The sequence below is a fragment of the Lagenorhynchus albirostris genome, chromosome 18 (genome assembly GCF_949774975.1).
Source record: "Lagenorhynchus albirostris chromosome 18, mLagAlb1.1, whole genome shotgun sequence".
Taxonomy (NCBI): domain Eukaryota; kingdom Metazoa; phylum Chordata; class Mammalia; order Artiodactyla; family Delphinidae; genus Lagenorhynchus; species Lagenorhynchus albirostris.
Window position 1 is genome coordinate 67132523 of NC_083112.1, and position 26018 is coordinate 67158540.

General features: G+C 52.1%; 1 protein-coding gene across 2 annotated transcripts in view; it reads right to left on the reverse strand.

Annotated features, from left to right (window-relative positions):
* Positions 1-26018, reverse strand: part of STK24 (serine/threonine kinase 24) — a 108593-nt gene that overhangs the window by 4515 nt on the left and 78060 nt on the right. For both annotated transcript variants that reach the window (XM_060129029.1, XM_060129030.1), the window contains 7 exons: positions 20989-21045; positions 14740-14848; positions 14286-14443; positions 7020-7205; positions 4721-4866; positions 2841-2970; positions 1791-1859 (listed from right to left, as the gene is read on the reverse strand). In XM_060129029.1, coding sequence (XP_059985012.1) covers positions 1791-1859; positions 2841-2970; positions 4721-4866; positions 7020-7205; positions 14286-14443; positions 14740-14848; positions 20989-21045 — 855 coding nt within the window. The remainder of the gene's footprint in view (positions 1-1790; positions 1860-2840; positions 2971-4720; positions 4867-7019; positions 7206-14285; positions 14444-14739; positions 14849-20988; positions 21046-26018) is intronic.

Sequence of the window (26018 nt, forward strand, 5' to 3'; positions counted from 1 at the left end):
GGCTTCTCCCCTCCCAGCTGCAGGGACAGACAGAGGGACAGGACGGGCCTGGCGCTGAGGCCGGAGTGCCTGTGCCTGTTCCACTGTGTCAGCGACCGCAACGGTCAGCCTGGAGGTGGTGCTTCTGTCCATCTGGGAGCCCTGGCCCCTTAACGACTAAACACAACCGGACTTACAAGCCCCGAGTGGGCAGCCCGCCACCCGACCTCCCTCCCACTCCCCCACCCCACCCACCACCCCACCCGCTGCTGCCCGCGGCTGCCAGACGCGCCCCGTCACCACCACTGGAGGGAGCCGCTGGCCCATACTGAGGGACGTCCGGGAACGTGCTCATTTGTAACATGGGGAGACGCTCCTTAAGTAGCGAGATTGCGGAGTGTTATGCAAATAATGCACACTGGACGCTCTGAACGTGAGGCTACCAAACATTAATAACAAAAACATACAGGAAAAGACGCCTGGGAGGTTACCTTCAGGGCAGCTGAACAAAATCAAAACATTAGTACGTTTAGGATTAGTTCACTAATTCTGGATAGTGCCTTCAGAATGGATTTTTTTCATGTGCCCAATAAGAAACAGACAGCTTCAGACAAATGAGAAAATCTATGCCCTTTTCCCCCGTTGCCCAACTATCCTAGTAAAATGCAGTCAGGGTTGCGGGAAAGCAGCGGAGTATCTGGAAAACCTGACAGGCCAATTGCCCGAAGAACCTACCAAAGAGCAAACAGGGTCCAACAGGCATCCCAGGCCAAGGCCGCAGGCAGAAAGCGACACAGAGGGGCCTCCGCCTGCCCTGTTGCTGTTCACTTTTCCACCTGAACCCGGAGTGTTCAGTGGTTTCAACCTGTCCCTTGGGCACACTGGTGAGACAGATCTGGGTCGGGGAAGGCCTGGGAGACTGAGGCCAGCCAGGAGCTCCGCCAAGGGGGAGGCACCGTGCGACTGGCGTTCAGGCCAAGCGGGGGACAGGGATGCGCCCATGGGTGGTACTTCCTTCCCACCCTGGGCCACCCACCTCAAGTCCAAGGTCCCCTGCTACAGCCTCCCTGGAGAGCTCTGGATCACCACCCAAACAGAAGGCGCCAGGTGACTCACTGAATTACCTTAAAGGCAGCCTGACCCAAGGGGCACAAGAACGTGACAGGAAGGGGTTATTTCCAACTTATCCTCCAATCAGCTACTAACCAGGTGAACCACGTTCACCCTCATAAAACCCACCCTTGAAACACCTCCCAATGTTGTACGTATACACATACCTACAGGGGGCAGGGTCCCCTGAAAGGGCACAGGGAGGGGCCCATGTTTGCAGGGGCCGCTCGTCAGCAATCAGGGGCCCTGCTGGGTGAAGCCACTACTCTGGGGGCTCCACAGGAAACACGAGGACCCCAGGGAATCTGATGTCTCCTTAAAGTAAAAATCTGTTTTTCACATTGCCATACGTAAGTCTGTCGAGGCAAAGATGTTAGGCTGCACCCAACTAGGATTTTGTAGAAAACAGCACAACTGAAGTTAAAAATTGTCCCAGTAACATACGGACTGGGGCTGGGCTGCTGACATCCCACGTGTACGCTCCTGGCAGTGACACAGCGACAGTTCCCAGGAGGGGCTGGAAGACGGCCCCCGGGAAAGCAAGAGGCGTTCCTGGAAGGCAGGGGCCCGTCCATCCCAGCTGGCCTCCCAGAGCCAGCCAGTCTAACCCCCCAAATTTCACGGGCAACCCTGCCACAGACGGGGCAACTGCTCCCCCTTCTTCCCCTCGCACCTCCCCAGAAGTCAACTGGGCATCTTACCTCCGCAAACAGTGGAGAAATAATTGTAGATAAACACTGAGAGAAAGGCCTCTTTGGGATGTCTTTCATCTTGGGGGGCGGGTGGGGGGGGAAAGAGTAATGAGAAATATTTAATACTCACATTTGCAATAATTCAGTGAACTTCAGATACACGTCTGTCAGATACACGTAGCATCTGCAAAGGACTGTCCTACTGTGTTTTCACTGGACTACGGAGGACTACAGATACCATGCCCGGTGGAGAGGCAGCAGAGCGCCAGGAAGCGGCACCCTGCGTGGACTCCGGCGATGCTGAATTGCACCGCTGAGCCCCTATGGAGAGGACCTGACGGATGAGGCCTGGGAATGGCATGCACGTCAGAGCGGGCTGCTGGAAGTGGCTGCCCTATGACGGTGCTGCCTTTTGCTTCTTCTGCAGCCTCTATCTGAGCACATAGCGACTCCCATCTGCTTCTCAAAGCAGGATCTGCAGGGTCACCAGGGGACAGCCACTGGTCTGCACTTGCTGAAGAGAAACTACACCACTGTGCTTCAAAACGACCCTAAAACTACAGCTTTTCATTAACTTAAACAGGCACAAAACCAATTCATCAAAATTAAGTACATAGGTACCAAAAGCAATAGATTTATTTTTAAGATTCCTTAAACAAAACTCAATTCCCAAATTACAGTACCTTGATGAGTCACACCAACATGCAACACAGGCCTAGTCTCATCGAGAGAGCTGGAAAGTCGTTTCAAACACTAAACCCACCTCCCCGCTGCCCCGGGATGTGCAAGTGTCAGGAAATGCTGATCTGGCGGCAGGGCTGCAGAGGGCAGCAATCAGCACCGCAGAGCGGACCAGAGTCCAGACTCGCGGGTTGGCCTCGCTGGGGAGTCAGACAGAACATCGTCTCCTGATCTGTCGATTCCCTGACAGCCAAATTCCACAACAGGCTGCACTGAGGGCCCACAAAGACCACGAAAACAGCAGGCTTCACACAAAAGCGACTCAAAAATGCTGCTGACTGATGCCAAGGGTTAGTCACTCTGCACGAGCAAACGTACCTTATTTCTTTCTAAATCCGACGGCTGAAGAGCTCCATTCTCAAGACTCTTTGGATCCTTCTCCCGGATCGTGAAGATCCAGTCCCCTGAGTCACTGCCTCCGGATGCTTGGCCGTCTGTGTCCGTTTCCCTTAACACAGAAATGCAGGTGACCCCGTGAGTGAGGGCCAGCTCTGCGGGGAGACCCCCCCATGCTCCATGCCTGCCTCCGGTCCTGTCCACTCCCCTCCAGGCCCTCCTGGGCTGCAGAAGCCGACCCTGCCTCCGACCTCACAAAGGAGACCCCGTGGGAACGCGGTTCCCATAGAGCTGCCGCACCCACACCTGCACCCACACCGTCTCTCCCGCGTCTCTTCTCCTGGAGAACAGTCTCCACTGGCTCCGCCCCACCACACCTGAGCGCGCAGTCCTTCTGCTTGCTCAGCGCCGCCCCCTGCCTTCAGCCACAGGGCTTGGAGGCGTCACCTACACTCCACGCTCCCACCTCCGTCTCTTACCTTCCACTCACTCCAAAATCTACCCGGCCGAGGCCCCCTGTCCCCTGCCCGCCTCTGGACCAGGAGGCACTGTTCCCTCCTTACCATCCTGCCTGCAGGCTCAGCAGCAAATGCTACCACCGCTCACCCTCCTCCAGAGGCCCTGGACTCCTGGGGCCACACTGCACCCAGATCTCCTCCGACCCAGCTTGCCCACGGGTTCTTCCTTCACGCTGGCGTCTCCCAGCATTAGGTCCTCGGCCTCTGGCCCTTCTCCACAGGTGGGTTCTCAGGGCTCCAGTGACCGTTCAGAGTGGTAGCTCTAAACCCATACTGTCTGCCTAGATATCCCGCCTCAACACCACATCTCGACGCTGCTCTAAACTGGACACATCCTACTGGTCGTCTGAACGTGTCCCACATCAAACCCAGCTTCCTGTGCCCTGGCCTCCCCAGACCAGCCTCTTCTCCAGTGCTGTCTTCTCAGTGGACCCGTGACACTGCTGAAGCCGGACCGTCCCCACCTGCGGTACCCAGACCCACGGTAAACGTCTGGACTCTCCCCGCCCGTCTCTTCAGCCCCACGCCCACCACCCTCACGGCTCAACATCAAGACCTCAGCGACATCCTAGTCTGTGGTTCTCACCCCTGACTCTGCAAGGGAATCACATGGGAACCTTGAAAACTATTCTGGGTCTCATCCCACTGGCCTGCCACGTGGACCTGGGCCGTGGGTCAGCTCGAACTTCTGGCCGAGGTATGAAGGGGCGCAGGCGAGGATCTGACTTGCAGCACCTCCACTCCTGACCCCCCCTTCACGGCTTCCCTCTTCCTTCACGCCAGAGCAGTCGGTCCCGCTCTCCCCACCTCTACAGACCCAAGCGGCTCCCAGACCTAATTCATCTCTTTAGCTAATGGATTTCCTAGATGCTTAGCTTGACACCAGTTTATAGTAACTTCCTGGCACAGAGCTTTTACGACGCCAGGCATACCAGAACACAACACAGGATCACTGATACCCTCATGTGTATCTTTCTAGAAATATATGTAAAGCCATTTCACCTGATCAGTAGCATTTTAAAAACAGGAGGTATAACGAAGGAAGAAGAAACCAGGTCTAGTTCTTTACGCACAGCTCTGTCACAGATTTTACTCAGAGAAACTCCACTGGCAACGAAAAGAGACTCCCAAATATAGTCCCATACTAACACAAGAAGCACCATCAGCCTGGATTTTTTTTTAAAAAAAAAGAAAAGAAAAAGGAAACCCAAAACCCACCCCAACCAAGAGATGAGAATGAACAGGCCCACATCCAGTACGGAATGGGGCTCAGACACGGCCTGGGGCTGGGGACACGTCCCCCAGTCACGGACGTCCCGCAGGACTCGGGCCGCGTGGACTTACGTGTCCGAGTCTTCGGAGCTGGAGTCTTCGTGGCTCTGTTCGGCCTTCCACCTCTTGTACCTGTCGATGAGCTCAGTCAGGTAGGATGTTTTCTTTGCATTGCGGATTATGAACTTGTGCTTCAGTAACTCCTTAGCGGTGGGTCTCTGGAAAACAAACGAAGCAAAGAGAAAAGGCATGAGGTCAAGTTCTCTACATTCTACTTGACTCCACCCCAAAGGACAGACTTCTGCCTCCAAACGCCCAGCAACCAAGCTGACACGTAAAGACAGATTCCCTGCTTCAAAGCTGTTTCCTTTAAGACCGAGTCAAAGAAGGTCATTTGGCTCCTGTGGGGGGGATCCCGTTCACAGTGTGGACAAGGTATCCAGTATCTAATGGGGTCCTTAACATTCTGGAGGTAACCATCGGATGAAAGCAGGAACCCCCTCCCCAGAAAAATGCATTTACAAAGAAAATGTTGCAGAGCATTTCACAGATCATCATTCAATCATCGTTGCTAACGCTGGCAAGAGAGAAAACATGTTCTGTATCACCTGGCTAACTTTCTATCTTACTGCTTGGCTCTATCCTCCCAAACAATAAGATAAATGTTAATTTAAATCCAACTGGAAGAAAGCCAGGAGATACCCGTTCCTTGGACGCTGAAAGGGTACCCACGTTCTCTTAGTCATCAGCCTTCCCAATTCAGAAATGCTGGTCTCCCAGGTCTGCCTTTTCCCTTGTGATCGGGGTGAGGACTTCATCCAGGCTCTGGGCTCAGCACGGCCAGTGAACTCGGCCACTCGCTTTGCCCTTGAGAGTGGCAAACCCAACTATAGGGAGTACGCTTCCCAAGAAAACCACGCAGCCCAAGCAGGAGCGGCCGGCGGGAACACACAAATCACGCGAGTCAGACCGTGTCCCACTTGCTCTGAATTACTAAAGCTTCCTAAACAAGAGCCAGGCTCGCTTCTCAAACGCAAGCCTGCGAAAACCCTGGGTCACTTCAGGCATTTCTCAGTCCCCGTCCACGTGTCTAATTCCAAGCATCGCATCCTCTCCTCAGGGCGTCTGGGCTAGAGGTCGGGGTGGAGATGTGTGCACTGGGCCAGCAAGCCGACACCACAAACACGCTTGTCATGGGAAGACGTGCAGGCACGTGGGTGTGTCTTCTCGGGGCTCGGAACAGACTCCTGATAACAACGTCCCGAGCCCCACGGACACAAAGAACAGCAGCCCGCGAGGCACCCATGAGTGGTGTACTCTGCATCCCCTGGAGGTTCTTAGAAAACGCTGCATTCCTCATTGAATTCCATTACCAAACCTGGTATCACATTAGAAAAGCATGGTGCTCTCGTAAAACTAACCACATATTTTTAGATAAGGGTTCGTAAGAAGGCGGGGGGGCGGGTGGGTTCAGAAGTTTCAGCCTGACCTTCGGCTAACCCTGCTGGAAAACTCAGAAACAAAACAAGGACGTGTGGTGCTCCATGCAACCCCAGATACACAGACAACTATTTTTTTTTTTTTTTTTTTTTTTGCGGTACGTGGGCCTCTCACTGCTGTGGCCTCTCCCGTTGCGGAGCACAGGCTCCAGACGCGCAGGCTCAGCGGCCATGGCTCACGGGCCCAGCCGCTCCGCGGCATGTGGGATCTTCCCGGACCGGGGTACGAACCCGTGTCCCCTGCATCGGCAGGTGGACTCTCAACCACTGCGCCACCAGGGAAGCCCAGACAACTTTTTTTAAAAAGTCCTAATTCAGAGAGAAAACTAGGCTAAAGCCATGCTGCCATCACTGCCACATGGCTCTCCCAGAGTCAACTCAACAGCAAAGACAGTAAGAAGGAAAAGGGGAAAGCAAGGTGGGCGTACATTTCTATCTCATTCCTCTTTTCCTTCCTGACACATGCCCAGAAGAAACTGAAAACATTTACTTTAAATACCTAATTAGCCACTGTTTTTCAGGCCAGACTTTGCGGTTACTAAAACGGCTAAATAGCCTGACCCTCCACTATAAATATTAAAAATGTATGATTCCACATATAATATTAAGGAGAACAGTCTTCAAGTTCAATGAGGTATGAGACACTAGAAAATCTGAAAGAAAATAGATTTTTCATCCTTAAAAGATAAAATAACAATAAAAAACAAATTTGCAATTCAAAGCAATTAATCACACCCATTTAGAAAAAGAAAAATAAATGAAATCACGAAGACAGCTGATAATAGTGATTAAAGAAAAATGCCAAGTAAGATGTATCCTGACCAATCAGGCCCCAGAGGAGGAGACGCCCGTTCTGATCTCAAAATACTCACAAAGCTCGGCTCCTTATTCAAACAGGCCTCCACAAACTCCTTGAGGGGTTTGCTGTAGTTTCCTTCCAGCGTCGGGGGGTTGTTCTTTGGAATGAGGAATAAAACCTTCATGGGATGCAGCTCGGAATGCGGAGGCTCCCCCTTGGCAAGCTCGATCGCCGTTATGCCCAGGGACCAGATGTCTGCCTGCAACAGCAAAGCATTCAAAGAGACGTACTTCAGAGGAAAAGCATCTCAACGTGCTTCTAAGGTTTTGAAAAGGATACTCATTCTTGACTCAAAATAAGAAAAGATATGCCTTTGGTATCATTTCAAAATAGGCAACACCCAGGAGAAAAGCTAACACACAGAACATCTTCTGCCTCTACATGGAAGACGGCTCTTAACGATTTCTCCTCTTGCCTTTGCTGCTGGAGGTGGGAGACATCCCACACTCGTTTAGGTCCCTGAGTCAAGGGAACAGGGAACCCGAGGTGAGCGGGGAGGGCGTGTCCGGGGGCCAAAGCGTGTTTGCAAACCACCCTGTCCAGTGATGCTCAGAAGCCGGGCCTCGGACGGGGTTCAAGGCCAGCTCTCCAGCCGGTCCTGCGACCTGAGACAGAACACCCCACCTGTGGAGCCCAGCTCCCTCCTCTGTAAACTGGGACGAACGCTAAGGGTGGTCGTGAAAGATGCTTCACGTGGCACCCAGGACTTAGCGAGGATGCCCACACACCCACAGAGGTAGAGAACATCAACCTGAGGCATCCCCGCATGCCCATCACAGGGTTTAAGAGTGAGCAATCCGCCACATTACAGCTTAAAGTAAATCACAGGTGTCATGACTTTTTTCAGTTTGCCAACGAGTACTTCAGTTTGCCAACGTAGGGGCCTTTAGCAACACCTAAAATTAACAATAATTACCCAATATCATGTACTAATTAAATTTTCTCAACTGTTCAAAACAAGTCTTCTCATGGTCTGATCTATCTGAATCAGGATCCAAGCAAGGCCCATATGTTGCTCTGACTGGTAGGTCAGCTAAGGCTCTTCTAATCTAGAACTGTCCACTCCCAGTCTCCCCAGTGCCACTGGCCTAAGGGAGAAAGAGGTCCCAAATTCCAGATTCCTCTGGCTCCTTCCTGCTGCCATGCATGCGTTCTTCCGGTTCCTCACTTCCGGTTGAGTGACAGGTCAGTTACATCTAGAGCCTCGGTCGTGTTCATTGTCGGCAAGAATGAGGCGCCGAGCGGGGCAGCCGCTGTCCAGCTGCCCAACCCTCCTGCCCGGCCCAGGCTGTGACCACACCTGCTCAGTGCACATGAATGGGTTCCCTGACCGTGTGCTGGGAATGAGAAGCGCTCTGGTTCGCAGGCTTTCTCACAAGCCAAAACCAAGCCACAGCAAAGAAGACAGAAGCCGAAAGTGAAGCGGGACCCCACAGGCAGGCCAAGAACGGGGCGAGGGGCACGGCCTCCTGCACTCGGCCTACATGACCTCCCTGCTCCTGTCACAGCACCGCAGAGCCATCCTACTTCCAGGCAATTACGTCAGAACCTAAGACATCCCTCACTCCCAACTCCACGGCAGGGAAACGGAAAGGCTGGAACGCTGAGCAGGTCGCCCCAGGACCCAGACGTTCCCAACCTTTAACAACCTAGAGAGGACTCACCTGCCACGTTCCCACAATCCTAGGACGTACGAGAAGTCCTAGCAACAACCTCCCCTGGGCAGCGGTGGGTGGGGACGATGCCCAGCACACCTTCTACTTCCTTCTGCTCCAGTGAAGGTGGGAATCACAGACGGCAAGCCTTGTAAACTCTTTGCACTCAGCTTGTACTAAAGGGATGTATCTGGAAGATCCAGTATCGGGAGTAATGTTCCTACCTTCCTTTCCTCTGCTTTATTTTACACGTGCACTACTTTAAAAATCAGCAGAAGTGTGATGTGTTCCAGGGTCCGACCCCCAGGAGGAGGAAGCTGGGTGCAGTGAGCATCTGTAACCGTGGCGGCCGCAGGAGGACAGGAGGAAGGGCACAGGTACAAGGAGAAAGGGCGAGTTGCAAGAACAGAGGCAAAAATGACGAGTACACGACTCCTATACGGTTGCGGTTCCTTTCTCAGGTCTGTGCAACTCCGCAGCTGCCTGCCTCTCTTGGATTTCATTCAACGGCTACTGTTTGCTAAGCCTGCCACTCGACAACAATCTGGCTTAGGGCCATGTAGATAGAGATGATCCCTGAGGGATGCACCTCCAGACCCCCCGGCGTCCCGTAATCACTTCAATACACTCTGTTTCTGGAAAGCCCAGCCGATGATGGTGTCCGCTAGCAGCCTATCACGGGAAACGAGCCTGTGCTCATTTCCTTCAGAGACCTGAGGGCTTGCTATCAGGCTCCGGGCCGGACAACTGACAGGCAGCAAGAATTCAAGGACCTGCACCTGCTTCCTGTCTGACAATACAGACCAACTGAAGTCGACCGATGTGACAGCCTTCCCAGCCCCACCCACAACGCGCCTCCGAGGTCTTCAGACAAGAGGCACAGGCACTGCTCTCACCTTCTTCCCCTGGGAGGGTCACCAGTAGAGCCGCATCAAGACAAGATGTGTGTCACTCCCCCAGGCAGCCAGGCCAGGAGCCCGAGCCTCGGCCTGGCCCGGCCCGGCCCGCCCCCCTGAACTTCTCTTTGGATCCTCCTAAATCAGCCAGGTGCCAGGCGTGCCGCTCTCGACCTCCCGGTGCCCTGGGTCCCCTTCCTGCCCCTGGCTTAGTGCAGGGCTGTCCTCCGTCCCTGGGACTTCTGTGGGGGGCTCCCGAGAGGCCTTCCTGCCTGCAGCCTCCCTCTGCAGACGTCTCACATCCTGCTGATGAATTTGGAAACCTCGACTGGCACTGGAATAAACGCCAAGCGATTCGGCATCATGTAGCAAAACCCATAAAAATATCCACCCTCGTTGAAAGCAATTCATTCCGCTTCTAGGAATCTACCCTAAATAAATTTTATATTTAGAAAACGGTAAAGGCTGCCCAAAATATTCAATAGCAGCATTACTTATGCTAAAGCTCAGAATGATTGCGTGGCTACGGCACGTTAACTTACTGAAGTATCAAGTACTCAACAACGATGCTGACACACAGACTCAATTGTACTTACGATATGCTATCACTGCATCGACAAGATACGGCATCAGATTTAGAACATGTGTCTGGATTTTAAAGTAAAAGTTATGTGGGAAAGGTCAGTCATTTTCCAAAGCAACTGAGGTGTAAGAAGAGAACTGTTTTACCACCATGTGGGAAAGATAGGAAATTTAGCTACTAAGAGAAAACAAACAGAGGTTTTCAATATAAGCCTAAGTCCAAAGTTACAAAGGCAGGTGCCCTGAACTGCAGATATTTCTTTGTGAACAGATTTTTTTCTCCGTATGTGGTTAGTTCTGGATAGAATTCCCCTAAAAGGGACAACACAGAATTATCTGCTACCGATAAGCAACAGGGGTGAGGGGATGCGAGTGGGGTGCTACCAGGATACAACAACTCTCCAAATCCTTGCAGTACCAAGTTAGGTAAAAGTACGCTGCCTACACCTCTGCAGTCAAAATACAATGTAAGTGGCATAAAAAATTTATGTGTACCAGATATTGTATAAAGAATCGCAAGAGGGGGGCGTCCCTGGCGGTCCAGTGGTTGGGACTCTGCGCTTCCACTGCAGGGAGCATGGGTTCAATCCCTGGTCGGGGAACTAAGATCCTGCATGCTGCGCAGCGTGGCCAAAAAAAGAAAAAAGAAAAAAGAACCACAAGAGGAAGAGGGAAAAAAACATGGAGAACCCCAAGTAACAGTTATAACTAGTCAAAAACATAGCTCATGGATTTAATAGAAACTATTTGCTTAATTAGAGGCAATATTTAGGAACACATTAGTAAGTGGCATCTAGAGGTATAACACCATTTATGAGCAACTCCATAGCAATACACGGCCCAACCATCACTTCATGCTAGGATAAAACCTGTCATGAGTCCCCAAGCTCGATGCTTTTCCCACTCACATCCTTCCCCCATCTCCAGGGCGCATTAGCCAGGAGGTGGGTTATTCCTGGTCCTGAAGACAGACCAGGGGAGTCCATGGGCTGGCATCGGGAAAGGAGGGCCAGTCACGCGCCAGTGGACAGGCTAGCCTCTCAGGTTCCAACTGACGGCCAATCCCACTGTGTTTCCACTCATCTTTTTTTTTCCATCAACACACCACTGTTTCCATCTTTCACCATGGTTAGACTGCAAACAGTTATTTCAGACATGACTGGACACCAAAATAACTTAGCTTGTGCTCGGGTACTAGGCCTACAGATGCTTTTCTTTTCATCTCATTTCTTCCGGTACTTTCCAGATTAAAGACTATGTGCTGCTTTTGAGACCAAAAAAAGGGAAAGTTATTTACAGGAGAATACTGACACTGGCCCCTCAGCCTCTATGGGAGTCGTTTAGTTAACAGGAAGTCTACCACCTTCTTCTCCTCAACCTACAATTCCAGCGCCAACGGCTCTCCTCTGCCCCAGTGGGCTTGGTCTGAACGTCCTTCCCTCGTCTCGGAAGGGCCGAAAAGCCTGCGTCTGTGAAGCCCTCCCCAGATCACTCCGACCTCCTCTCAGCACCCCTGCACCCCGTTCCCTGTCAGAGCGCCCGACATGCAGTGTCGCACTCACTCACTGAAGACGTAAATCTTCAGCACAGCGCTGGGCTCAGCTACGGCAAGGACAGAAGGGATGAGTACAGAGAAGGGGACAAGGCTCTCACCCAAGTCTCCAATCCATCCACTAACACACCATCCTAATATCCTTACAAAGGAAGGGGGAAAAGATGGAGGTTCTTCGCCGAAGACCCCGGCTGCATCGTTGATCCCACAGGCTTCCCGGGGGGCAGAGCAGAGCTCACTCCTGTGGCCCCATCTCCACAGTCTGGGGACTCCTTACACTAAGCCACCCCAAGTCCCCTTAAAAATAATATGCCTCTTAAGGCATATGGGCCAACACGACTTAGACATGCTGTGCTCAGACCAAGAGCTGAGGTCGGCATCTTCAGCCCTGGCAAACGACAAGGGGCCAAATGCACTGGTCCCAGAGACGACTGTGTCAAGCAGGGCTCTAGACGCACACACGAGACTTAAGGCCAGCACCCCCTTCAGTTCAGGGACGCGAGGATGCTGGTGAGGCAGGTACCGTCCATCCTCACCCCAACCCCACCTGCCTTTGAGAATCGGCACGTGTGCCCCAACATGGAACTGCCGAGAGCACCCTGCTTCCCCAGGGCCCCTGGGGCTGCAAGCTCTCGAGCTGTCACGCGGAGACTAGTGGGGACACTGGCCAGACAGACACGCAAGGACAGACGGGGGGACTGGAAAGAGGCCGAGCGTGTGTACCGGCAGAGCAGACGTGCCCGTCAAAGAGCGTACCCGCCCCGCCAGACGAGCCTCAGACGGGGGCAATCACTGGAAACAGGTCTTTCGTCAGGCACTGCTCCAGACGAGAGCGGCCAGCCCAGGGGCACATCCCCCCGCCCTCAGGCCCCAGCCTCTGGCAGCCTTTCCTGACAGACCTCAGGGCTAGGGTCCTGAGCCTTATCTGCACTTCCCACACCTCCTGCGTCAACAAACCTGGGAAGAGAATTTCACAGACATCTTCACAATGAGTTCCAGCTAAGAGCTGTTGGGTCTGATCCAAGCAAACGGAAGGACTGGCTTTTGCCATAAGCCACAGGAAAGGATAAGGGAGGTAAGGGTTTGCACGAAACGTGACACGCTTTCTTAAGCTCCCCAGCCAAGCGTGCATTCCCTGTACGTCTGCGACAGTGTCTTTTCATCTGCCTAAAAAACACCGCAGCACCTACTGATCACACAGGAGCATTCTGATCTCGACAGCTCCAGGGAAAAGGTGACAAAGCTTCACGATGCCGTGGGATCGCTACGGTGCCGAGGCCACCTTCAGCAAACACCCAGAGAGGCTCTGCCCAGGAAGAAAGGCGGGGAAGGAAGGTCTCAGGCAGCCCGGACAATTCTTGAAGAAGCGTCAGGTGAGCTGTGGTGAGTAACACTGAAAAGGCAAGATCTGAATCCTGAGTCACGGGGGCCACGGTTGACCAGCTCACTGACCAGAAAGGAAAAGAAGAGAAGAATCAGCGGGGTGTGATCAGATGAGTTAAGAGACTTGGATTCTAGCCCCAGCCCTGCCAAAATCTAGACCTGAGAACTCTGATAAATGGGCCTCAGTTTAAAAAAAAGAGAAGGAACTGAACACGTAAGTTCCTGTTGAGTCTTCCAACGATACGACCCCAGGAAAAGGGACAACAGCAAAAGCTGCTGCTGAAATCAGAAGTAGCTATGGAGGTAAACCCACCCCAGGGCCAAGGCACCCACAGGCAACAGACACACCAGAGACTAGACAGCTCCGCTATCTTGAGGGTTGAAAACCTAATCGTCACTTATTGGCCATTGGCTACCAAGGCCACGAGGACGCCTATGGGAGTCATGGCCACCACTACAACTCAACAGTGAGAGGGCCGGGTCCACCTCTGCCGCGATGGACACGCACCCCAGCCACTTCCAGCACCAATGCAACAGCTCACCACACCGAGCTTAGGTCCCCAGGAAAAGCTACCCTTACGCTCCGTGTGCAATGCTTCACAAGGTGGGGATCTGCCAGGTACTGAGAAGAGTCCCACTTAAAGAGAAGAAATGGTGTTTGGCCTGTCAGTGTATCTGAGTTAAGTATTTGTTTGCCTAGAAATACCGGTTTAGAGAAGCCTATTCTCTGTGGCCCACGTGGAGATCTCACTGCATTCAGGCGACCGAGACAGAGTCGGTGTGGGACGTGAGAGTGAAATGAGGTCTAGGAGGCGGGGTTCTGGGCTTTTGGAGTCTATATTAAACAGTTTTAGAAAGCTGAAGGGCAACGGGGAAGAAAGAAGACAGGAAAAACTGGGAGAGTACATCATATGACGGGTAAAAGAGGCTGGAAAAGGGAATCACGATTTTGCCTCTTGTTGCTAAGGAGCGTCTGAGGACACGATCCCAGCAGGGGGGCATCTAAAGGCGAGGACAGGAGGGTGTGCAGCAGCCCGGAGAGCACTCTTCTGCCCAGGTGCTGGCCTTCCAGTTCTGTGCACTCTCCGTCTCTCCTGTGGGATCCTTTCTGCCCTTGCCCCTTCAATAGGGTTCAGAGTTCTGTCCAAGGCCCTCTGCCCTCCCCCACTCCTCAGGCTCCTCTGGCCCGCCAGCCAAGGCGCCGCCCTCACCTTTGAGTCGTAGGCCGACTGCTTGATGACTTCAGGCGCCATCCAGAAAGGGGTGCCCACGAAGGTGTTTCTCTTTATCTGGGTGTCTGTCAGCTGGCCCGCCACTCCAAAGTCCGCCAGCTTCACCTCTCCGTGTTCAGAGAGCAGGACGTTGGCAGCTGTAAAACAGAACCAAAGACGTCTCCTGCCGTCATCTGCTGGAGAGTTCCGCCCGCTACCATCTGGGACCAGGCACACGCGTGCCCCAGCGCCATCAGGTGCCCGACAAGAACAGGGACCAGGGCTGTGCTTCTGGTGAGACCCCCTCGTGGCCCGGCCCACCTACCCAGGCACGTCGAAGGCATACCCACAGGACAACTTCCCTTGAGAAGAGAAGCACGGTTCAAACTCTACAACTAACACTCCTTCCTCACCTTGGGTATTTCAAAGGAATATAAACAAGAGGTTTTCTCACCTTTAATATCTCTATGAATTTTCTTCTCCGAATGCAAATAATCAAGTCCTTTCAGTATTTCTCTTAATATAGTAGCAATCTGGGTTTCATCTAAAGGGCCAGGTTCTAACTAACAAGAAAAAAAAACGATTACAGTTACTTAAATGATTAGATGAAAAAGTGTGAGATGACAGAACAGCCAATGTTAAATGGATGAGAATAATCAAACCTGAAATCTTCTTCACTCCCAAACAGAATTAAAACCTAGTTACAAGGGCCTTTAAAAAACCCCACAGAGAACCGGGGAACATGACTTTGCTGGATGAAGCAAAGCTGGCTAAGAATCGAAGCCGGGCCAGTGAGAAAGGCCGCGGTCAGCCTGCCACGCCTGCCGGCTGAGCTGGGACGGATGACAGTCCAGAAAGCAAAAGCCCAGCGCCTCGCAGTGCTTGCCAGGGAGGGGGCAGAGCAGCCTGGCTCTGCCCTAACAGAGGTGACGGTTATCGCAACACAAGGGGTCAAGAAGAGAAGGCCCGGGGGCTGGCTGCTTTCTGAGGCCACCCCGGCACCGGAAGTTCTTACATCTGGATTGTAAAACTTGGGGGAAGAGAGCGGAAAAGAGCTCAATCCCTCATGACTGAATTTTTTTATGTGATATAATATATATACACACGTATGTTATGTCATAAAAACATTAGTTAGTATATTACCCCAAATGACATAATAATTGCCTGAGGATAAATATTTCAAGGAAACTCTAAGGAATTGACACTGACTCCTCACTGCTGTTAGTTATACAAAGATGTAAGGCAGACAAGTCAGGTACACACATCCCCACTAAAAGAAGGAAACTCAGACAAGTTCTAGAGCTCAGTTCAAACTGGACAGTAAGCCTACCATCACCTGTACAGCAGGGAACTCAACCACCACCAATCGCATAACTACCTCAGCAAAACCACCTAACACTCCACCCGAAGAACAAACAGTGGAAGTGTCAGAGAAAGGGGCACAATTCTAACAATTTAACTTTTCATCTTAATGATGATGTTCGGTATTATGTTTTCAGACTTGACAGTGAATTCCACCATAACCCAAATTCACACACGTAAGTCAACGGGACGACACAATTCCACGATGCTCACCGAGTAGGTCTGAAAGAGATAGATTTGCTTTAAACCAAAGGGAATGGAAACCAAGACACGCCTTCTGAGGTAGCGTTCCGACGGACACGTCCATTTTCTCGGACAGACAAGTCCTGCTGTCTCAGGGCCTTCAGTGGGGTGGTGGTGGTGGAACAGCTGATCGTTTCTGGGCCCAGGTCGGGGCACAGAGAACCCTTCTCACTTCATAACAGCGTGATTGCAGCTGCCCCGCTTTCTGGTCCATCCAGCAAGCTGGTCACAGGCCCAACCTGACCCATGAAAATCCACGAAGCCCGGGAGGAAGGGGGTGTTTCTCGAAGTCGGGGCCACCTCTCTGGGACTCTGGCCCGTCTGGCAGCAGGGCCCCCGTGCTCAAGCCACTTTCTCACACTCAGAACCCGGGTGGAAGGGAGGCTCCTTGCTTTTCGTTTCACGGTGTGCTACAGACGCAGAGAAGTCACACTGACAGGTAACTAGTCCCCCAGGAAGTCCTCCAAGTCCTAACTAGGATCCCGCCCGCGACGGCCGCAGACCAGGGCGGCCCACTGCACACTCTGTTCCGTGGAACTTAATTCCTCCCCAAGCTGTCTGACCCAGAGTCTTGTTCTCAAGAAACACATCGAAACGACTGTTCCTAAGCACACAATCCGGAAACCCTGCCTTGTCTGCCGGCTCCACATCTACTTCTGAGTTCACAGAGTGGGGGAATTTTAATACTCAAAATGAGGAAAATGCACTTTTCTCACAGCCTGGGGAAAAAGAGGAAGGAGGCAGAGACGCTGGCGAATTTGCTCTTATGCCCCGGGTACAGACCGCAGAAGGCTAACCCCACCGCTCAAAATGCTCTCCCAGAGCGGGGCTTCCATCCCCTCCTGCAGCAGGTTTTCACCCAGGCAGACAGCCAGGAACGTCTGGCTGGACTTGGACTTACCCACCTCCGCCCTCCTGTGATCAAGTGTCTGGAAAGAAACGGCGGAGCAGCCTGGAGTCATCACCAAGGAGAGAGAAGACTGAGGAGCACGAACTGAAACATCTTCTGCTGGACCATTTGAGAGCTGGCTCTCTGACTGATGTGTATATATGGTTATGCCCTTTTAAATCTGGCCTGAACACCACCCACCAATGATTCATAGGCGGGGGCAGGAAGAGAGAGACTCTATTTACAGAGCAGGGAGATCCTTCAAGGTGTCAAAATCCACTGTAAAGGGTATTCAGTTGTTCCCTAGAGCACAGAGCTCCTGGCTGGTGGGTACTCACATGCTCCACCACTAACATTCCCAAGCAGTCTCTTCATTAAGAAGACTGTGGAATCTTCAAATAATCTCTATAAAAGAAAGACTCAGAGGAAAAACAAAAAATGTAGACGGCTCCTCTTCTCTGGGTGACCTCTAATTCCCCCTCCCAAACCTGGTTTCCCCTCTTCCTCTGTAACAGACTCTCGGCCTGCACACGGCCACCCAACTAGAGACGGTATCTGCCGGCCTCTGCAGCAGCAAGTCTGGCCACATGACTGAGTTCTTGCCAAAGGAATACTTGCAGAAGTGCCCCTTCCCGGTCTTGGCTTTGAAACGCCGGCAGCCAGAGAAGACAAGGACTCAAGACCAAGGGAAGCCACCCACCCCTGCAGGGCCCGGAGACCCCTGAGCCCACGTGTGGGAGAGGAAGTTCCATCTCGTGTGAGGCACTGTTTGGAGACCACAACAGCAGCTTGGCCTAAACATAAATGAATATGTCATCTCATTTTTTAAAATTCATGTGGCATATTCATTTTTAAGTTTGTCAAACATCTCTGCCTGACTGAGTGACCAATTTATGTAGCCTAGTTCCTTCTTAATTAAGATTCCACGGTTGCCCCTTAGATTCTCCTATAATACTGACTCATCTTGTAGTCAGTGAAAAATCTTTCGGTCTCAGGCCCTCTGTTGCTATCCTCATTCCCCTTCTCCCAATTCACCTCATGCTGCTTTATTTTCCTTGTAGCACTTTCCCACATGCGATATAATCAACTGTCTGCCTCTACTTGGAAGCTCAATTCCAGAATGAAAAGAAAGCCAAAAAAAATTAACTATCACACATGCTCACAAGGCTATCCTAGGTAAAGGAAGGCACCATCTTCCTGCCCAGGCTAAGGTGTTATTAGGACTCAATGCGGGGAATTAAACTAATGTCTCACAACCTAAGTAAAAAGGCATGAGAACTAAAATGTAGAGTGAAAAAAGCCACCAAGTCTATAGTATTTCATTATAGCAGCCCCAGTGCACGAAGAGAAAGGATGAATCTAGAGTGAGGAGAGAGCCGGCAAGATCTTCGTGCTCTGGGAAATGGCAGAACCCTGCCCTTGAACAGGACGCCGTCATCCTTCCCTCCACAGGCTTCATGTACAGGGGCTGCTCCAAAGACATACAAACATATCAGCACCGTGCCTCTTAACAGAGAGAGATATTAAACAAAAGCAAGGTGGGGGCTTCCCTGGTGGCGCAGTGGTTGAGAGTCTGCCTGCCGATACAGGGGACACGGGTTCGTGCCCCGGTCCGGGAAGATCCCACATGCCGTGGAGCGGCTGGGCCCGTGAGCCACGGCCGCTGAGCCTGCGCGTCCGGAGCCTGTGCTCCGCAATGGGAGAGGCCACGACAGTGAGAGGCCCGTGTACCGCAAAACAAAAAAAAAAGCAAGGTGGGATTTTTCTAAGAAATGCCCCAAATCCATATATTCAGCTACCTGGTAACAAATCTTCATATGCAACAATACTCTGGTTTTTAGAATCTTGTGTAAACATTTAGTAGACACTCTCAAAATAATCGTAATAGTCTTCAACATTCAAAAAACTCTTGTATCCCATTATTAAAGTGCATCTTCTTTGAGAACTGGGGTCAGGCCAACAGAAAAGGGATAAGAGATGAAGAAAGGTACGACAAAGTCACGAGGGAGGGAAAGGAGAGCGTGAGGTCAGGGCTTTGCAGCTGGTGACAACAAGGTCCAATGTCCAGCTCCATCTGCTGGCTAGCACACCTAACTTCTGAGTATTTCTGTTTCTTCAAGTAAAATGAGACGATTTGGGCACATTCAAAAAGGGATGCCTGGTTCTTGTCACCAGAGCCCCTGATGTGGAAGATGGACGGCAGTTTGCCGGGACTCGCACCATATGGGATTTTAGTTAATAAGTGGAGAATTCGACACTTCCTTCCAACTGTAATGTCTAAAATTTCACAGACTTCAAAGCTCCAAAGAAAGTTACCACTAAATAAATTATTGTGGCATTAAGAATGAATAAACTAAAGCATTTAGAGACTAGAATTGCTGTTCTGAAGGGCTCAATGTTGGAAAAGAGTCCCCACAAATCATTTTATACATGCCACAAATGAAATTCACTTAAGATAATAGTAAATCGAATTATACAAAATGAGGCAATTTTCTACATTTCTGTAGTATTTCCCAAAGGAGTAAAAAAAAAGAAAAGCTCTTTGTGTCATATGTATATTTACAGAAAAGAAGCAAAGGAAGTCATAAATTTGTCCAGCTGCTTTGCTGCTTTCTCCATTTTAATACCACTGTTTATAACATATTAAATTTTTTCCCTGAACTTTCCTTTTGACCAATTGCTTTTACGGTTTATAACATTATGTGATTTTTTTTTTAAATTGGGTACATAAGCCTTTCAGAGATACATACAGTTCTAGAGGTTCTACCTTCCCCCCAAAATACTAATTGTTACTATTACTGTGAGAAAGTAAACTCCTTTTAACCAAAGGGTATTTCTTTTCTTAGTGAATAAAAATCTGTGTCAACTGTAACCACCAAAAAACGCTAGCTTCCTTCAGCTGTGAGACCAGTGAAAACTGCAGACCTACCACCCTGGCAACCGTCTAGCAAGCAGAACCCACGCTCTAACACTAAAATGATAGATCAGGCCTGACTTGGAAATCACCACTCACCCAAAAGCCCAGCTTTTACAGGACGGGCAGGGAAAGAGTGCTGATCCGTTGATTTCACCGCATAACCACGTGGGGATGAAATGTCAGGGGCTAAACAACCGTGGGAGATTTTTTTAAATTTGTTTTGCACATATTGTGTCTCAAGGACGACTTAAGTAATGCCCATGATTTACTGGTTATTTCTGAGCACCTCATCAGAGGCCAACATGTAACCATGTTTTACCACAAGAGGGGAGTTACAGACTGCGACTTTGAGGTCATCCTACACCGGAGCTGCCTCTACCATGTGTGTGGGCTGGACACCTAGGTCCAGACCAGGTAGGAGACACCGCCACTGGCAGGGGTCCAGCTCCACCACAGCCACACTGGGAGCACAGCAAGGCCTCTCTGCGTGTGCATCCGGTAAACAGAAACGTGCATTCCTGCTTGGCCCAGCGGCGGCTCCCATCTGTGATGCTGTGCCCGTCTCTTACCTCTGAAATCAAATTTTAATTTTTAAAAATTCTAGTTCTGATTAATCATAAATGAAGATGTTCCACGCATATTTTAGAAGCGAAGTTACCATCCGAAACATGAAACAATGATGGGGTACCAGCTCCACAAAAGTTAAAACCACTTTTAGAAAATAAGAAACTGTTATTAAGTCAGACACAGCAGGCGACATCCTTCATGGCTGCTTGGAATGAATTCACTGGTTCCCCAAGAAATAGCAAAACTGTCTTCAAAAGCAGATCTATATGCAGACGTAAGCTGGGACGAAGTGAAAGAGTGGCATGGACATATACACACTACCAAATGTAAAACAGATAGCTAGTGGGAAGCAGCCGCATAGCACAGGGAGATCAGCTCGGTGCTTTCTGACCGCCTGGAGGGGTGGGATAGGGACGGTAGGAGGGAGACGCAAGAGGGAGGAGATATGGGGATATGTGTATATGTATAGCTGATTCACTTTGTTATACAGCAGAAACTAACACACCACTGTAAAGCAATTAGACTCCAATAAAGATGTTAGAAAAAAAAAAGATCTATAATTTACAGTAACGTATCAGAAGCAGAAATCCCTGTTATAAGGAATAGTTTGGTCCTTTTTTCATGCAACTTAAAAGGGAAACAGAAATGTAAACAGAATTATCTTTACAAGCAAAACTGACTGAGAAGACCTCTGATGCGTATTAAACATCCAACGTGATACTTACTAGGTCCAGTGCGGAACCTCCACCAAGATATTCCATTATTATCCATAATTTAGTGTCCTACAGAAAAAACAAAAAGAGAGGCAAATTATTTCTTTTAATAAAAGCAGAAAAGATTGTTTTAAATAATCTAAGGGTATTTTGCTCTGTCATTTTGGAACTAGAATATTTTATAAATACACAACAGCGAGAAAAGTGCATCCGAGTGAGAACTGGGTGGGAAGCCTGCACTGTGCCGGAGGGGCCCCGCACCAGACCCCCCCCGGCAGTGCGCTCCACAGCTACCGCACCAGGGCTCCGAGGGGCGCGCCTATTTTCACACCACCTCAGTGGGTGATCCTCTGGTACAGAAGGGTTTGGGAACCAGTCCCCAAGGCCAGTACCATGCACACCCATCCCGCCCTGAGCATCAGACAGGAGGCGACCGGAGCACAGCCCTGGGGACGGGCCACCTCCCCCCCCCACTCCCCCCACGCCTGCAGGTCTGAGATGCGCAGAGGGCAGGTGGCATGGCTGGTGCGGCCTGTCACCCACTGCCTTGCTCTGGAGCTGGGCGGCCACCCTGAAGGCCGCCGTCCCCCCGCTCCGGGATATCCAGGAGAGCAGAGAGGCCCGAGCCTTGCCCCAGTCCTCCAGCCCCCTCACCAGCCTCCGTGTCTTGCGTCTCTTCCGTCCGTCTCTCCTGAAGCCCCACAGCGCCCATGGCTTCCAGGGTTCTTTTCAGACACAAATCCCAAAATGCTACTCCCTTGAAAGCCAACAAGCTAGCAAACACCCACCCAGCCCTCCCGGGGGATGAGGGCACACCGGTGCGGGGTCAGGAGCACACTTCCTCTGAAGCCTCTGACTGGGCGCCTGGCCGAGTGAGTGCCCGCGCCACAGCAGGCAAGCTTGAAGGCTGGGGGGGCGCGGTGACCTGCCACGGCCTGCGGTGCCCGGTCCACAGCCTCGGAGCAGGTGTGCAAGCGCCAGGCTGCTTCCCTGCTAACGCGACACTCTCGGTTGCTTTCAAGTGCCTCAAAAAGAAGAAAAGCAAACAAAACCCTTCCTAGGCTCTTTGGTACCTTCAGGATGGAGCTGAGCCCGAGCTCTTCAGAGCAAGCAGGGCCCTCGCCAGGCCCCATCCTCGCTGCTCCCCGGCTCTAGCAATGCTGAAAGTTTTGCTCTTCTGGACTGAGGGGCAGTTTCCTCAATCAGGAAAACCCTCACCAGCTCCCCTCCCCCCCCTCCACTTTAGCACCTTTGGTCTGATCTTCACTTAGATTTGCTTGTCTGTGTTTCCCACCAACAGCAAGCTAAGTGGCTGGGGGCAGCGCCTGGCACGCTCAAGCCCAGGAAAGGCGGCCTGTGGCACCTGTAGCGGAGGAAGGGCAATGATGCTGACTGCGTGTTCACTTCAGGGAGGCAGCACTCGTGCCTGCGCTACACTTGTAAAGGAAGTTTCTTTTAAAATTAAAAAAAAAATTAATTAAATTTTAAAAAAATTTAAAAAGAATTTAAAAAAATTTTAATTTTAAATAAATCCTGACATCCGGAGTCAAGTCTGTGATATTATAAAGAAACAGCCCAAGTTTTACTGTATGTGGAACACCTTCTCAAGTCTTTAAACGCCCTTGACTCCTGATATGACGAAGACAATTCCAGTCTAGACTGGAAAAGGCATGGAAACCTTACCTGATGTGTTTGGGGTCTACCTGATAGACACAAACATTTACTCACTTAGTATTCATCCAGTCATGGGCACCAGCCTTGAGCAGGCTCCATCACCCCCTGCTTCCTAGCAGAGAGAGCATTCTCCGGCCCTCCTTTATTTCACAGATACGCCCAAGTCTTCCCCAGGCCAGTACTTCCTGAACACCTGCTCCTGGAAAAGGTCCATGCTACTCCCTCTAGACACCCCAAGAGCACCTTGTTGGAGAGCGAGAAAGCAACTACTGCGGGGAACGGCCAACACCATTTTTGACGGCACAGGAAAGCTAAATGGTTTTTCTGTAAGGAACTTGGGAGTTTACGTTTCTACTCTCATTCTCTTTTCTACGGCACCGTCTGGCCCAGCTCCCATCCCTTTTACTTTGTGGGTGTTGAGGGTGAGTTCCCTACAACGAGATCAGCTCTGGCAGGCAGGCTCCCCCACCCCGCATCTGTGGGGAGCTGGAGCAGAGGAACAGGACACCCTGGGAAACGGTCTGTGCTGACTCGGAGGTTCAGGGTCACCTCACAGCTTCCGGAAGCAGCGAGACAGGCGACCACACCTCATCCTCCGTTCCAAAGCTCCAGCTCCCCACTACCTACTCAGGGAGCAAAACAACCCTTTACACGGCTCGCTCTCCTTTCAGGGAGTCATGACAGGGGACAAAGTGACCTGTTCTCCCGTAACCCTCAGGGGCACTTCAGCAACAGCAGAACCCCTGGCAAACCAGGTGCCCCCAGCTGAAAGCCTTTATAAAGCCCGGGCCTTCACTGTGCCTTCCTGGAGAGGAAGATGCAGTAAAAAAGACCAGCCCCGCTTCTCTTTTCACCCAGCTCGTTCCTGGTACCAGACAAGCCAGGGCCTGAACGCTACCCAACAGGAGGTCCGCCAGATCTGGGGGGCACTCAGGAAGACAGCACTAGGTCCTTCATTCAGGCCACTGCTTTTTAAAGACTTGGCCAGGTCCTAGGACCCAGGTGCTTTTCTCCCCAGTTCCACCAGTCTGGGAATGGAAACTGCGTCAAGAAAGGTTCCACTGGTCCCACCTCTCAGCTGAACCTGCCTTCCCACCCCACCGGGTGTGCCGCACACCTCGGCCGCCAAGCCAGCAAGAGAGTGGGGGAAAGCCCTGGGGACGAGGGGTCAGCGGCCTCACCGGCTCTGTGCTCCCCGCAGCCGGTCCCCGTGGGGAGCCCGTCTCTAAGGCGGAGGCCAGACCTCCAACGACTGGCGAGTCACAGCTCCCAGGAGTGGGCCCCAAGCGAGGGGACAGCAGGACCTGCCGGGTCACAGAGGCGGAACCAGCTGCCTTTTAAGATGAACCGAAGGATGAGTTGGCACCGGGGCGGGGGTGGAGGGAGGGAACGAGGGGGTCAAGTGCGGCCAGCCAGCAGGTGGGGCAGGAGTGCAGCAGCAAGAACCTAACGTGGAGGGCGAGGGGAGGGCCAGAGAACCGTCCATCCTGTAGCCTGTTGATAAACACTTCACACTTCCTCCCAGAAGTCACCGGAGGGCACCAGGGCCGGCTCTCGCTCTTACTCAGCCCTCGAGGTGTGCAGGGAAGAGGCCAGGAGCAGCGAACAAACGGCGCCTGCGCGGCGGGGAGAGGGGCTGGGCTGGGGGCGGGGCAAGGCTGGAAGGCGGGGCACAGGCGGGGCAGGTGGCCTCGCTCAAATGGACACGGGCAATGCCCTCCACCGACAGGGAGTCCTGGGGGAAGCGGCAGAGGACGGGCTGACAAAGGTATCCACAGGTCCTTCACGCAGCGAGGGTCACTCTCCTTTCTCTTTAATGCAAAACCATCGCTGGTTTTAAAATAGCTGACAGCTTCTACCAAATTCCAGTATGAATTCTCAACTCTGTGGCTTGGCGGACCAACCCGTGCCAAGCACGGACCCACCTGCCTGCTCCTCTCACCTCCAGCTTCTCCCTGCACCCAGCTCCAAGGTCCGCAGGCTTCTGCACAGCTGCTCCCGCTGCCAGGTGTGCCGCCCGCCGGCCTCTGAGGACAGCATTCGGGGTGACCCTCTTCCTCCTCCGTGCTCCAGGCCCATGCTCTGTCCTCACTGTCCCTGCCTCAGGGAAGGCAGCCCGGCTCACCCTCCACCCAAGACTAGCCCCACCAGCAGTGCCCTCGGTTCACCTGCCACCTCCCATTCCCACGGGTGACCCCCAGCCCAACCGGTGACCCCACTACCCCCTTGGTCATCTCCCCCAGCACTCTCCTCCACGGCTGCATTCCTCTGGACTCAAGCCTTCTCCTTCTCTAGGCTGACTCTCTCCCACGGTCCCAGCGAGTCCAAGGCTATTGGGTCTGCTTGGCTCCACCCTGTCCTGGCTAGAATTCCCCAACTCTAACCCTCAGCGGCCGGTTCCTCCTTCTGACCCAAAGGGAAGGGTACTAAGAACAAGCTCTGCCCGCCTCACACGCCGACTGGGACAGAGATGCCGCGGACGTCATGAAAACCAGGGGCAGAGTGGAGGCCGGGTCTCAGGATGAGTGGAGTCCTGTGGTGCAGACAGGACCTGTGCCGCGTCAGCTGGCCCCCGCGCAGCACCTCCAGTGCAGGACACTCATTCAACACAGGCAGAAGAGGCCTCTTAAATCTGCCACCAGTCACCATCCCAAGTAATAATTTCTACCACCCACCCCCAAAGAAGAAACATTCAGAAGGGAGTAAATGGACCGGCTCAGGAAAGTAAAGATGGGCTCTGAGGGCTGCAGGCCAAGCGCTCCCCGCGGCCCCGTCAGGGTTTCTCCTCTTTGGCACCAGCGGCACTTGAGGCTGGATAACCTCTGTTGCGGGGCTGCCCTGTGCATTGTAGGGCGCTGGGCAGCATCCCTGGCCTGCACCCACTAGAGGCCAGTAGCACATCCCCAGTCCTCAGGGCCAGACACCACCCATGGCCTCTGGGGGCCAAAGTCACCCCTGCTGAAAACCACTCAACTGCCCAGTCAATGTCCTAAGCCTGAAGTGCGACTGCTCAGAAGTGCTGACCGGTTAATTCTCTCCTCCCCTTGGCAAAGCCAGTTGTTATACCCTGCAGCCTCCAGCTAGGAGACCATCACTAACTCACTGTGAGACACCTAAGCTTGGAGTGCCTCAGCCAGAAAAAAATGGCAATAATCTGTATCCCTAACCTCACGGTTCACCTGACAAGAAAATGAGATAATGAATGTGAAAGCACTTTGCGAAGCTCGGGGTGCTAATCACAGGCAGAGTGCTATGAGCCCCCTCAACAGCCTCACCCGTACGTGCCTCGAAATAACCCGGTAAAACGGAAAAAGTCCAATTAACAAGACTAAACGGCATTTCTCTGCATGGGAGTGTCTGAGCGGAAT